At 38.6% G+C, this 15,729-nt stretch overlaps 1 protein-coding gene across 4 annotated transcripts in view; it reads left to right on the top strand.

Annotated features, from left to right (window-relative positions):
• Nucleotides 1-15,729, top strand: part of ABCC9 (ATP binding cassette subfamily C member 9) — a 148,438-nt gene that overhangs the window by 46,252 nt on the left and 86,457 nt on the right. For all 4 annotated transcript variants that reach the window (XM_004270927.3, XM_049694242.1, XM_049694240.1 and 1 more), the window contains exon 17: nt 1,846-1,953. In XM_004270927.3, the coding sequence (XP_004270975.1) occupies nt 1,846-1,953 (108 nt within the window). The remainder of the gene's footprint in view (nt 1-1,845; nt 1,954-15,729) is intronic.

Here is a 15,729-nt window from a genome sequence, read left to right as displayed (position 1 = left end):
ACTGGACTTCTGATGTCTTTCGGGGCCATTCATCACTGCTGATGGGCCAAACCACAAATGACAAACTTTTAAAAATGAAGAGAAAAAAGCTGTGTGTTTGAAAAGAACACTAATGGAAACTCCTACTTGAGAGCGCTTAAGATGCTATGTATTCTGTAAAAGCTTAGAGTTAAGTGGTTTTGGCTGCAGAGTCTCCACGGAGAATTAGTGACAGTCTAGAGCCAGAGTTTCTTCAAATTACATCTGTGAGACTCCGACTCAAATCTCTGTCAACACGTCTCCTCCTCCCAACCTCTCCTTAGTTTTGTGAAGAACATGAAGTCATTCCTTTTGGAACTCTGGGGGCGATACTACTATAGAAGTTATGACTCTAGAAGACAGAGAATATAGGTACAGATATAGACCTGTCTTGTGTGGGAAATATACTCAGCTTAAAGGATAGTGACTTTCTACATCTCTCATGTAAGGTTATCTGTGAGGACTGTGGGAAGAAAAACAAAACTAAAAATGTCATGAGCACTCTTTCTCTCTCTCTCTTTAAAATTTAAAATGCATTCAGTAGTTTCTGTGCAACAGAACACTGATAGTCCTTCTCAGTGACTTTTTAATCTCAGTATTGAATGGTGTGTAGCTTAGCGATGCGCTATTTGGTAGTTTGATATTCTGTTGATACGCTGATGGATATAAATTGGAGGACGATATCTCATTCAGATTAAATTACTGATTATTCGAGGACATTCCTGATTCCCATAATAGAACTCAACAGATTTATCAAAAAGCTAAACCTGCCGTTCCAAGCCAAAGGAAAAAAAAAAAAAGTTTCACAATTCTAGAATCCTTTGCTTTTTATAGGTAATTGAACAGTTTTAAAGTGTTTTACTATTTAGATTTCATAATCTCTATAAGGTATTTAAGTAAGACAGATAATCATTTATGTCGAAATACTTGCTTACTAGATCTCTGGGACAAATTTTGAGCTTATATATTTTTCTAAATTAGAGGTTTACAGAACTGAATTTTCTACCTTCTCTTCAGTCATTTGTCTCTATGTGAAATTAAACTCAAAATTAGAGAATGACAAGTGTCTAGTTATGACCTAATTGGAGCTCATTTTAAGTATGTGAAGATTGCCTAGCTTTAGCCGGCATCCTCCGTTTTATGGAGACTTTCTTTAGTCCTTTGGCTCAGAGCAATGCTATAACATTTGAGAAAAACTAGATCATTCTACAGTGCTTATGGATCTCCTTATGAAATAATATTCATATTATAGGCAAAAAAGTCCTAGATCTTTATGCTTTTTCTCATTCCACCATGGATCTTCGAGTGACATATAGCCCAGTCTGATTTATGTGAGTGTATCGGATTCAAAATCCTCATGATTCAGAGGGTGACCAAAAATGCACTGTTGGAACATTTACAAGCCCGACGGCCTAAGAATTAGATTCTAGTTTACCCTGAGTTAGCCTGCTTGCCTTCGGCCATGACACAGAGCTTTTTACCGCCTGGGCCTGTTCATCCAGAAAGCTGGAGAAAGAATATCCAAAGCCTAGTTTGGTGCTCAGCACTTTAACTTCTATCGTTTGCAAGTATCACATCTTCATATTTTTATCTTCTTAAAAAGTTTGTGAATTAGGTTTAAAATTATTGTGTAACACTTTTTCATCATCATTTGCTTTTTTTGGCGGCAGGGGGACACCATAGAAATAATTAAAATATGACATTCACTTTACTCATTTCTTTTTCTTAGAACTTAAGTGGAGAATTAGCAATGAGAGTTAATGTTCAGTAAAAACTCAGTTTTCTCCATAGACCTTCAACTTGTGTTCTTTTCCATGTGGAATGCAGCAGCCAAAAACTATAAACAGGAAGCAGCCTGGAAGGTATCACCTGGACAGCTACGAGCAGTCAACACGGCGTCTGCGTCCCGTGGAGACCGAGGATATTGCAATAAAGGTTATTTTATTTCCTGAATTCTTACATGAATAGAAACATTGATGTTACTATTTTATGATGAAGTTCTGCAAAAGTGTCCTACATTGTGTCTTTAAAGTCTCTTTAGCATGGTCACTGATTCTCATAACATTTTCAAACATATTCTGATAAGTTTATAATTCTCAGTGCTGCCTTGCCTCCCAGCCACAGCTTTGCTCCAGCAGTTGTTTAAATAACTGGAGGATGAATCTTTCTTCTGAATCTGCGTTAGAAGCTAGTGTCCAACGTATTCCCACTCGTACTCTTATGTTTATCTACCAAGTAGATTAATTTCTAGAGAACGCCCATATTACAGGTCCAATTTTTAAGGAAGTAGATTAGATTGCAATTATGTACAACCAGGAAAGGCTTAGACCTGGGTTGTGTGCTTCCACCCAGCTTCCCGATACTGCCTTTGACTCATCTCAAACAGCCTTTTTTTTTTTTAAACATTTTTATTGGAGTATAATTGCTTTACAATGCTGTGGTAGTTTCTGCTGTATAACAATCAGCTATATGTATACATATATAGCCATATCCCCTCCCTTTTGCATCTCCCTCCCCTGCTCCCTATCCCACACCTCTAGGTGGTCAGAAAGCACTGAGCTGATCTTCCTGTGTCATGCAGCTGCTTCCCACTGGCTATTTATTTTATATCATTTTGTAGTGTATATATGTCAATGTTACTTTCTCACTTCGTCCCAGTTTACCCTTCACCCTCCCCGTGTCTTGAAGTCCATTCTCTACATCTGTGTCTTTATTCCTGTCCTGCCCATAGGTTCATCAGAACCATTTTTTTTTTTTAGATTCCATATATATGTGTTAGCATATGTTTTTTTTTTTTTTTTTGCATTACGCGGGCCTCTCACTGTTGTGGCCTCTCCCGTTGCGAAGCACAGGCTCTGGACGCGCAGGCCCAGCGGCCATGGCTCACGGGCCCAGCCGCTCCGCGGCATGCGGGATCCTCCCAGACCGGGGCACGAACCCGTGTCCCCTGCATCGGCAGGCGGACTCCCAACCACTGCGCCACCAGGGAAGCCCAGCATATGTTTTTTTTAAATTTTATACAGCAGGTTCTTATTACTTATACATTTTATACATATTAGTGAACATATGTCAATCCCAATCTCCCCATTTATCACACCACCACCCCCCGCCATTTTCCCCCCTTGGTTTCCATACTTTTGTTCTCTACATCTGTGTCTCTATTTCTGCCCTGCGAACTGGTTCACCTGTACCATGTTTCTAGGTTCCACATATATGCGTTAATATAAGATATTTGTTTTTTTGACTTACTTCACTCCATATGACAGTCTCTAGATCCATCCACGTCTCTACAAATGACCCAATTTCATTCCTTTTTATGGCTGAGTAATATTCCATTGTATATATGTACCACAACTTCTTTATCCATTTGTCTGTCGATGGGCATTTAGGTTGCTTCCATGACCTGGCTATTGTAAATAGTGCTGCAATGAACATTGGAGTGCATGTGTCTTTTTGAATTATGGTTTTCTCTGGGTATACGCCCAGTATTGGGATGGCTGGGTCATATGCTAATTGTATTTGAGGTTTTTAAGGAACCTCCATACTGTTCTCCATAGTGGCTGTATCAATTTACATTCCCACCAACAGTGCAGGAGGGTTCCGTTATCTCCACACCCTCTCCATCATTTGTTGTTTGTAGATTTTCTGATGATGCCCATTCTTACTGGTGTGAGGTGATACCTCATTGTAGTTTTGATTTGCATTTCTCTAATAATTAGTGATGTTGAGCAGCTTTTCATGTGTTTCTTGGCCCTTTGTATGTCTTCTTTGAAGAAACGTCTATTTAGGTCTTCTGCCCACTTTTTGATTGGGTTGTTTGTTTTTTTAATATTGAGCTGCATGAGATGTTTATATATTTTGGAGATTAATCCTTTGTCTGTTGATTCGTTTGCAAATGTTTTCTCCCATTCTGTGGGTTGTCTTTTCGTCTTGTTTTTAGTCTCCTTTGCTTTGCAAAAGCTTTGAAGTTTCGTTAGGTCCCATTTGTTTACTTTTGTTTTTATTTCCATTACTCTAGGAGGTGCATCTTGCTGTGATTTATAGCAAAGAGTGTTCTTCCTATGTTTTCCTCTAAGAGTTTTATAGTGTGCGGTCTTACATTTAGGTCTCTAACCCATTTTGAGTTTATTTTTGTGTATGGTGTTAGGGAGTGTTCTAATTTCATTCTTTTACATGTAGCTGTCCAGTTTTCCAGCACCACTTATTGAAGAGGCCATCTTTTCTCCATTGTATATCCTTGCCTCCTTTCTCATAGATTAGTTGACCATAGGTGTGTGGGTTTATCTCTGAGCTTTCTATCCTGTTCCATTGATCCATATTTCTGTTTTTGTGCCAGCACCATATTGTCTTGATTACTGTAGCTTTGTAGTATAGTCTGAAGTCAGGGAGTCTGATTCCTCCAGCTCCGATTTTTTCCCTCAAGACTGCTTTGGCTATTCAGGGTCTTTGGTGTCTCCATACAAATTTTAAGATATTTTGTTCTAGTTCAGTAAAAAATGCCATTGGTAGTTTGATGGGGATTGCATTGAATTTGTAGATTGCTTTGGGTAGTATAGTCATTTTCACGATATTGATTCTTCCAATCCAAGAACATGGTATATCTCTCCGTCTGTTGGTATCATCTTTAATTTCTTTCATCAGTATCTTATAGTTTTTTGCATGCAGGTCTTTTGTCTCTCTAGGTAGGTTTATTCCTAGATATTTTATTCTTTTTGTTGCAATGGTAAATGGGAGTGTTTTCTTGATTTCACTTTCAGATTTTTCATCATTAGTGTATAGGAATGCCAGAGATTTCTGTGCATTAATTTTGTATCCTGCAACTATAACAGATTCATTGATTAGCCCTAGTAGTTTTCTGGTGGCATCTTTAGGATTCTCTATGTATAGTATCATGTCATCTGCAAACAGTGACAGTTTTATTTCTTCTTTTCCAATTTGTATTCCTTTTATTTCTTTTTCTTCTCTGATTGCCGTGGCTAGGACTTCCAAAACTATGTTGAATAATAGTGGCGAGAGTGGACATCTTTGTCTTGTTCCTGATCATAGAGGAAATGCTTTCAGTTTTTCACCATTGAAAATGATGTTTGCTGTGGGTTTGTCATATATGGCCTTTATTATGTTGAGGTAGGTTCCCTCTATGCACACTTTCTGGAGTGTGCCATTTGCACATTTATGATAAATGGGTGTTGAATTTTGTCAAAAGCTTTTTCTGCATCTATTGAGATGCTCATATGGTTTTTCTTCTTCAATTTGTTAAGGTGTATCACATTGATTGATTTGTGTATATTGAAGACTCCTTGCATCCCTGGGATAAATCCCACTTGATCATGGTGTATGATCCTTTTAATGTGTTTTTGGATTCTGTTTGTTAGTATTTTGTTGAGGATATTTACATCTATATTAATCAGTGATATTGGTCTTTAATTTTCTTTTTTTGTAGTACCTTTGTCTGCTTTTGGTATCAGGGTGTTGGTGGCCTCATAGAATGAGTTTGGGAGTGTTCCCCCTTCCTCAGTTTTTTGGAAGAGTTTGAGAAGGATGGGTATTAGCTCTTCTCTAAATGTTTGATAGAATTCACCTGTGAAGCCATCTGCTCCTGGGCTTTTGTTTGTTGGAAGATTTTTAATCAGATTCAATCTCATTACTTGTGATTGGTCTGTTCATATTTTCTGTTTCTTCCTGGTTCAGTCTTTGAAGGTTATACCTTTCTAAGAATTTGTCCATTTCTTCCAGGTTGTCCATTTTATTGGCATAGGAGTATTGGCTTGTAGTAGTCTCTTAGGATGCTTTGTATTTCTGTGGTATCTGTTGTAACTTTTCCTTTTTTATTTCTAATTTTATTGATTTGAGTTCTCTTCCTCTTTTTCTTGATGAGTGTGGCTAATTGTTTTTCAATTCTGTTTATCTTCTCAAAAAACCACCTTTTTGTTTTATTGATCATTGCTATTGTTTTCTTTGTTTCTATTTCATTTATTTCTGCTCTGATCTTTATGATTTCTTTACTTCTGCTAACTTTGGGTTTTGTTTGTTCTTCTTTCTCTAGTTCCTTAAGGTGTAAGGTTAGATTGTTTATTTGAGATTTTTCTTGTTTCTTGAGGTAGGCTTGTATTGCTATAAACTTCCTTCATAGAACTGCTTTTGCTGCATCCCATAGGTTTTGGATGGTTGTGTTTTCATTGTCATTTGTCTCTAGGTATTTTTTGATTTCCTCTTTGATTTCTTCAATGATCTCTTGGTTATTTAAAAACGTATTGTTTAGCCTCCATGTGTTTCTGTTTCTTACGTTTTTTTACCTGTAATTGATTTCTAATCTCGTAGGGTTGTGGTCAGAAAAGATGCTTGATATGATTTCAATTTTCTTTTCTTTCTTTTTTTAAATTTTTTTAATCAGGGAAATATAAATTTTATTTATTTTATTTTTTATTTTTTTAATACCTTTATTGGGGTAAAATTGCTTTACAATGGTGTGTTAGTTTCTGCTTTATAACAAAGTGAATCAGTTATACATATACATATGTTCCCATATCTCTTCCCTCTTGCATCTCCCTCCCTCCCACCCTCCCTATCCCACCCCTCCAGGTAGTCACAAAGCACTGAGCTGATATCCCTGTGCTATGCGGCTGCTTCCCACTAGCTATCTACCTTACGTTTGGTAGTGTATGTATGTCCATGCCTCTCTCTCGCTTTGTCACAGCTCCCCCTTCCCCCTCCCCATATCCTCAAGTCTGTTCTCCAGTAGGTCTGTGTCTTTATTCCTGTCTTACCCCTAGGTTCTTCATGACATTTTTTTTTCTTAAATCCATATATATGTGTTAGCATACGGTATTTGTCTTTCTCTTTCTGACTTACTTCACTCTGTATGACAGACTCTAGGTCTATCCACCTCATTACAAACAGCTCAATTTCATTTCTTTTTATGGCTGAGTAATATTCCATTGTATATATGTGCCACATCTTCTTTATCCATTCATCCGATGTTGGACGCTTAGGTTGTTTCCATCTCCGGGCTATTGTAAGTAGAGCTGCAATGAACATTTTGGTACATGACTCTTTTTGAATTATGGTTTTCTCAGGGTATATGCCCAGTAGTGGGATTGCTGGGTCATATGGTAGTTCTATTTGTAGTTTTTTAAGGAACCTCCATACTGTTCTCCATAGTGGCTGTATCAATTTACACTCCCACCAACAGTGCAAGAGGGTTCCCTTTTCTCCACACCATCTCCAGCATTTATTGTTTGTAGATTTTTTGATGATGGCCATTCTGACTGGTGTGAGGTGATACCTCATTGTAGTTTTGATTTGCATTTCTCTAATGATTAGTGATGTTGAGCATCCTTTCATGTGTCTGTTGGCATTCTGTATATCTTCTTTGGAGAAACTTCGGTCTTCTGCCCATTTTTGGCTTGCATTGTCAAATAGCCTATTTTTTTAAAAAAGTTATATTATTGAAGTATAGTTGATTTAAAATGCTGTGTTAGTTTCTGCTGTATAGCAAAGTGACTCAGTTATATATATATATATATATACACATTCTTTTTCATATCCTTTTCCATTATGGTTTATCAGCAGATGTTGAATATAGTTCCCTGTTCTATACAGTAGGACCTTGTTTATCCATTCTATATATAATAGCTTGCATCTGCTAATCTGAAACTCCCAATCGATCCCTCCCCCACCCCTCTCCCCCTTGGCAATTACAAGTCTGTTCTCTATGTGTGTGAGTCTGTTTCTGTCTCATAGATAACTTCATTTGTGTCATATTTTAGATTCTACATATGAGTGATATCATATGGTATTTGTCTTTCTCTTTCTGACTTACTTTACTTAGTATGATAATCTCTAGGTCCATCCATGTTCCTGCAAATGGTATTATTTCATTCTTCCTTTTATGGCTGAGTAATATTCCATTGTATATATGTGCCACATCTTCTTTATCCATTCATCTGTCGATGGACATTTAGGTTGTTTCCATGTCTTGGCTATTGTGAATCGTGCCACAGTGAACAGTGAGTGAAGGTACCTTTTCGAATTATAGTTCTGTCTGGATATATGCTGAGGAATGGGATTGCAGGATCATATGGCAACTCTAGTTTTAGTTTTTAGAGGAACTTCCCTACTGTTTTCCACAGTGACTGCACCAATTAACATTCCCACCAATACTGTAGGAAGGTTCACTTTTCTCCAGTCCCTCTCCAACATTTGTTATTTGTAGACTTTTTAATGATGGCTCTTCTGACTGGTGTGTGGTGATACCTATGAGGTGATACCTCATAGCTTTGATTTGTATTTCTCTAATAATTAGTGATGTTGAGTATTGTTTCATGTGCCTGTTGGCCATTTGTGTGTCTTTGGAGAAATGTCTATTTAGGTATTCCTGAGGAAATCAACAAAAATTACCTAGAAACAAATGACAATGAAAACACGATGACACCAAACCTATGGGATGCAGAAAAGCAGTTCTAAGAGGGAAGTTTATAGCAATACAATCCTAGCTCAAGAAACAAGAAAAACTCAAATAAACAACCTAACCTTACACCTAAAGCAATTAGGGAAAGGAGAACAAAAAGACCCCAAAGTTAGCAGAAGGAAAGAAATCATAAAGATCAGAGCAGAAATAAATGAAAAAGAAATGGAAGAAACAATAGCAAAGGTCAGTAAAACTAAAAGTGTTCTTTGAGAAGATAAACAAAATTGATAAACCGTTAGCCAGACTCATCAAGAAAAAAAGGGAGAAGACTCAAATCAATAGAATTAGAAATGAAAAAGGAGTAGTAACAACTGACACTGCAGAAATACCAACGATCATGAGAGATTACTACAAGCAACTGTATGCCAATAAAGCTATTATATATAGAATGGATAAACAAGGTCCTACTGTATAGAACAGGGAACTATATTCAACATCTGCTGATAAACCATAACGGAAAAGAATATGAAAAAGAATGTATATATATATATATATATATATGTATAACTGAGTCACTTTGCTATACAGCAGAAATTAACACAGCATTTTAAATCAACTATACTTCAATAATATAACTTTTTAAAAAAAATAAGCTATTTGACAATGCAAGCCAAAAATGGGCAGAAGACCTAAATAGAAATTTCTCCATAGAAGATATACAGAATGCCAACAGACACATGAAAGGATGCTCAACATCACTAATCATTAGAGAAATGCAAATCAAAACTACAATGAGGTATCACCTCACACCAGTCAGAATGGCCATCATCAAAAAATCTACAAACAGCTGTCACTGTTTGCAGCTGACATGATACTATGCATAGAGAATCCTAAAGATGCTACCAGAAAACTACTAGAGCTAATCAACGAATTTGGTAGAGTAGCAGGATACAAAATAAATGCACAGAAATCTCTTGCATTCCTATACACTAATGATGAACAATCTGAAAGAGAAATTAAGGAAATACTCCCATTTACCATTGCAACAAAAAGAATTAAATACTAGGAATAAACCTACCTAAGGAGACAAAAGACCTGTATGCAGAAAACTATATGACACTGATGAAAGAAATTAAAGATCATATAAACAGATGGAGAGATATACTATGTTCTTGGATTGGAAGAATCAACATTGTGAAAATAACTATACTACCCAAAGCAATCTACAGATTCAGTGCAATCCCTATCAAACCACCAATGGCATTTTTCACAGAACCAGAACAAAATTTTTCACAATTTGTATGGAAACACAAAAGACCCTGAATAGTCCAAGCAATCTTGAGAAAGAAAAACAAAGCTGGAGGAATCAGACTCCCTGACTTCAGACTGTACTACAAAGCGACAGTAATCAAGACAGTATGGTACTGGCACAAAAACAGAAATAATAGATCAATGGAACAGGATAGAAAGCCCAAAGATAAACCCACGCACATTTGGTCACCTTATCTTTGACAAAGGAAGCAAGAGAATACGATGGAGAAAACATAGCCTCTTCAATAAGTGGTGCTGGGAAAACTGGACAGCTACATGCAAAAGGGTTGTTTGTTTTTTGTTATTGAAACTCAGCCGTTTGTACTGTTCCCAAGCATGAGTGCTTCATAGAACAGGCCACCACAGGAACACAGGCTGAGGACTGAGAGTTGGGATCAGCCCCAGGAAGGCATCAGGGTTATGCAGGAACCAGAACAGATGCCTGCAGCAGTCAAGGGCCTCTGGACATCAGAGCCAACAGAGTCCTGGAAATTAGCTGTTTAGAAGACTAGCCGCATTGGCTGCTGGGGCTGTCCCACTCCCTGCCCTGTCCAGTCAGAGTGAGGGATGCTCAGTGAGTGGTACAGTAAAGCCAAGAACCACATTTAATCCTCCTCTCTCTCTCCTTATTGCCTGACACCATACCTGTCGCACAATAAACTTTTAGCAACTGGAGCAAATGCGTTACTGGATGGAATAAGCTAATGCTAGCCTTCCCTTTGCCATTAATTTGATGTGTGATTTGGGCAAATTGCTTCTCTGAGCCATGGTCTGCTCCTCTTGAGGTGGGGATGCCATTTTAGTATGGTTGTTTTGAGGATAAGGTATAACACTTGTGAATTTCAAAGAGCTGTAGTGACTCATTTTTAAATATTTATTTATTTAGTTAGTTATTTTTGGCTGCGTTGGGTCTTCGTTGCTGCGCACGGGCTTTCTCTAGTTGCGGTGAGCGGGGGCTACTCTCTGTTGTGGTGCACGGGCTTCTCATTACGGTGGCTTTTCTTGTGGCGGAGCACAGGCTGTAGGCACACAGCCTTCAGTAGCTGCAGCATGTGGGTTCAGTAATTGTGGCTCTCGGGCTCTAGAGCCCAGGCTCAGTAGTTGTGGCTCGTGTGCTTCTTAGTTGTTCCGCGGAATGTGGGATCTTCCCGGACCAGAGATCAAACCCATGCCCCCTGCATTGGCAGGTGGATTCTTAACCACTGTGCCTCCAGGCAAGTCCTGTAGTGATTCTTAATCTTGGCTGTACATTAGAATCACATATATATATATATATGTATATGTGTATGTATGTGTGTGTGTGTATGTGTACATATATATATATATATATATATATATAAAAATATATATATATATAAACCTGGGCATCATTTTTGAAAACATCTCTAGTAGTTCCCTAGACAATTATAATGTACAAGTAGGGTGTGAACTAAGCTATGAAAAAGTAAGTAATGAGAGACTAGAAAGGGTCCTCTATGCTGCCAATTCTCAAATATGCCCAGAAAATAACAATATATTAGTGACTAAAAAAATAGTGTTTTTTAATTGACATTTTCTATTCAGTGTAGTGGGAACCTAAAAATACATCTTTTCCATGTGCCGTATTCAATTTATTTTCATTTTTCATGGAAAAAAGGGAGGTTATCATGATTTTTTCCCAGAATTGACCCTTCATGCACCAAAAAACCCACAAAAAAACAACAAACCCCTGCCTGGAGTGTGCTGTTCCACTGAATGGCCACTGCAGTTTCAAGTACCCCTTCAAGCTCGAATTCACCATTTATTCATAGTGGAAATTCCCAAATTGGTTATTACTCATTTGTATTTTTGAAATCTTTTTTATTGTGAAATACAACATATCTACAGAAAAGTACATACAACATGTATGCACTGTTAAATGAAAAAGTAAATACCTGTGCAACCACTACCAGGTGAAGAACATCATCAGCTTCCTCTGAAGGTCCCCCCAGCACACACTTTAGCTGCACTCTCTCTATCTCTCCCCTGAGATATAATCGCCACCCTGACTTCTGTGGTCATCATTTCCTTGATCCTCCTTCTATGTAGGCCTCCCTAAAAATCTGCTTTATTTTTTTAAGTTTTGAATATGTGCATGTACGTGTATGTGTGTTGCTTCTGCTCAACATTATGTGGATATAATTCATCCATGTTGCTATGTGAAGCTGTAATTCATTCATTCTCACCACTGTGTATCATTTCATTGTATGAATATACCAGAATTTATTGATCTGTATTACTTTTGATGGACTTTTGGTTATTTTTTTTGAGGCTGTTGTGAACAATTGCTGAGTCATAGGGCTGTACATCCTCAACTTTTCTTCACAATGGCCAACTTTTCTCTAAAGCGGTTGTGCCATTTTACACTTCCATTAACAGTGATTGAGGGACTTCCCTAGTGGCGCAGTGGTTGAGAATCCGCCTGCCAGTGCAGGGGACACGGGGTTCGATCCCTGGTCCTGGAAGATCCCACATGCCATGGAGCAGCTAAGCCTGCAAGCCACAACTACTGAGCCCGCGTGCCACAACTACTGAAGCCCGCTCGCCTAGAACCTGTGCTCCGCAACAAGAGAAGCCACCGCAATGAGAAGCCCATGCACCGCAATGAAGAGTAGCCCCCGCCCGCCGCAACTAGAGAAAGCCTGCGTGCAGCAACGACGATCCAATGCAGCCAAAAATTTAAAAATAAATAAAATACATAAATTTATAAAAAAGAAAAATAGTGATCGAGAATTCCAGTTGGTCTCCCTCCTCACCAGGGCTTCCAATATTTTGCCAAAATGTGTGTTGTGTGTTGGGAGGAGGTGCAGTTGTATCTTGCTGTGGTTTTTATTTGTAATTTTCCAATTTCTAATGAGGTTGAGCACCTTTTCCTATATATATTGACCATTTGGGTTTGGAGCTCCTCTTGTGAATTGCCAGGTTATTTGTTCCCCCTGTTTAAAAAAATTCTGGGTACTACTTTGGCAGTTATATATGTTACGGAATTCTTTTCCCACTCCATAGCTTGGCTTTTCACTCTCTTTATGGTATCAGAAATTCTTAATTTTAATGTAATCTAGCATAGAACTTTTCCTTTATGGCTAATGCTTTGCTTTTTGTCTCCTTTATGAAAACGTTTTTGGGGACTTTCCTGGTGATCCATTGGTTAAGACCTCACTTCCAGTGTTGGGGGCATGTGTTTGATCCCTGGTTGGGGAGCTAAGACCCCACTTGCCACGTGGCATGGCCAAAAATTTAAAAAAAAAAAAAAAAAAAGAAATCTTCTTCTACCAAAAGGTATAAAGATAATATTAGTTCTTAAAATCCCTGGAGCAACACCTTTTGCTTTTAGTACTTTAATTGACCTAAAATCTATTTTTGTGGTTGGTATGAAGTAAGGTTGTGATTTAGTAGGGAAATCACTAATAAATAATTTTAGCTGTAAGTTTAGCAGTAGTGAATTTAGTGATAGTCATTTTACTGCATTTAGTAGTAAGTCGGTAAGGTCGGATTTAATTTTTTATATGATGTCGGGTTGTCCAGGCACTGTGTATCAGTCACCGTACCCACTGACTTTTAGTGCCGTCTTGTCACACAGATTTCTTTCTTTATTTTTCTCTGATTTGTCTGTCCAGTATTCCACTGTTGTGATTATTATAGCTTTCTAATAAACACTGACATTTTTTAGGACAAGTTCTTACACCTTATTTTTTTTCTTCTCAAATATCTTAGCTATTCTTGGCCCTTTTGGAAGGAAAGAAGCTTAGGTGCTCTGGAGTGTATATATCTTTTTGTACTTTTCCTTATACTTTCACTAGACATTTCCTTACTCCTTGCCTTAATGAGGTTTTTTACAAACTATATTTTAATCAGCATTTTTATTTATTTTTGGCAGGAGAGAATGGACAATGGTGTGTGGAAGGTCCTGCCTTTAGATTTTCAAAAAACTATTTCAATTGAGGTGAAATTCACACAGCATAAAATTAACCATTTTCAAGTCAACAATTCAGTGGCCTTTAGATTCCCAAAGTTTTACAACCATCCCATCTACTAGTCGCAAAATATTTTTATCACCCCAAAAGGAAACCCCGTACCCATTAAGCTGTCACTCCCCATTTCCCCCTTTCTCTTACCCCTGCCAACACCAATCTGATTTCTGTCTCTATGGATTAACCTATGCTGGATATTTCATATGAATGGAATCGTGCAGTAGGTGGCTTTTTGCATTGTCTCTTTCCTGCCTTTACATTTTAATTCATCCTTTCCCTTTATCCCTGATCCTTATATCTATATCCCCTCATCCTCCCAACATTACAGTGCCAGCAATAATATGCTCAATATATGCACTTAAATACACTCATATCCCTGTGAAATATGTAGTATTGTCATGAACATTTATATTTTCAATTTCCTAAAATTGTTTGCTCCTTCTAGCTGCACCACTGCATTCTATAGTATGCACCCCTGCCTTTTACTTGTCCCCTAGTGATGGCTGCTGGGTTGGCCTCCATCCTTCCTCCATCACAAACCATGCTGTGATAACCATCTTTGTACCTATCCTTTTATGTACCTTTGCGGAGATTTATATATTAGCTGATTTTCCAAGGTCAAACAGCTAGTTTGGGAAGCCAGGATTTTAACCCTTATGGTGGAGAAGTGAGACGATTTTGTAAGAGGGAGGAGGGAATGGAAGGGCAAATCACAGCGGGAGGAATTCACTTTGACTCTCCTCCATCCCTCTCAAGTGAGCTCTGTTCACTCTTATACTTTTGTGTAGGACCAAATTCGGAGGTGACACTGTATTCTTCTGGTTCTTCCCTGCTGGTTTCCAACCACATCTTTCCTCTCTCACACTCTTGTGAAGCTGTAGCATGTTGTACCTTTCTCATGTCTGTGATCAGAGGACCTCATAATCACTCACCCACCTTCACTGAAGATTTAGGTGCCTGTTTCCGAGTCCAGCTTTCTACCTTAGTAAATGCCACACCTGGATGTGATTTAAACTTCCAGGTTCACAGCCCATCTAGTATCCCAGCCCCCAAGCCCCTTAATCGACCACCCATCCATTTCCACAAACTCACCTGCACTCACACTTGGCCACCTCTTAGACGCACAGCCCCTCTGAGATCTTAGCCTCTGTTATACCAGCCAGTCACCGACATCACAGCCCTACCCTCCAGCTCCCTCAGGGCTTCACCTTCACTGGCATTGGCTTTTTTTTCCCCCACATTATTTTTTATTTTATTTATTTTTTTATACAGCAGGTTCTTATTAGTTATCCATTTTATACATATTAGTGTATATATGTCAATCCCAATCTCCCAATGCATTACACCACCATTGGCTTTTAACCTCATTGCAACCTGCGGTAACTTGAGCCCCTTCTTTCTCCCAGCCCTTTCACATCCTTCTGTAGCCATTCAACCCCATGCCTTCTGCGCTCCTGTACCCAGGGTGCTAAGTTCTGTGGAGAAAACAACTTAATGGTACAAGTTGGCATGGCCAGAGCTTCATTACCTCCACGCTCGGCTGACTCTCTATGGTTCTTGGCAATCCTTTCCCATGCCTCCCTTCAGCATGATTCTCCATCACCTACAGTAGCTCTTCATCTGTCACCAATCTCCTCCCACCTCGTTCTCTCTCTCCTTTGGCCACCTCCTGTTTCTACAGATAACCTTCCCTTTCAGTTCATTGAAAACGTAAAGGTTGTTATGGAGGGCCTCTCAGTTCCCTGCTGACCCTCTCCCCAGCCCATCTGTATTTGCACCTCGTTTAGCCTGCTCTCCACTTTCTCTGAGAAAGAGGGATTCTCAGCCTTGAAGACTAGATTTTCTTTGAGCATCCTTTGTCACTTAGCCACTGTATCTTAAACCTCTGCCCCAGCCAGCTTTATTCATTATTTCTCATAACATGCTTCATGGTTTTCTGATCCTGAACCTGTTCTCACTGTAACTCTTTACTCAGAAATACCTTTGCTGAAATTCAGCATATTT

This window comes from Orcinus orca, chromosome 11 (assembly GCF_937001465.1).
Source record: "Orcinus orca chromosome 11, mOrcOrc1.1, whole genome shotgun sequence".
Classification (NCBI taxonomy): Eukaryota; Metazoa; Chordata; class Mammalia; order Artiodactyla; family Delphinidae; genus Orcinus; species Orcinus orca.
Note: the sequence above shows the minus strand (reverse complement) of the source record. Positions and strands in the feature narration are given on the sequence as shown.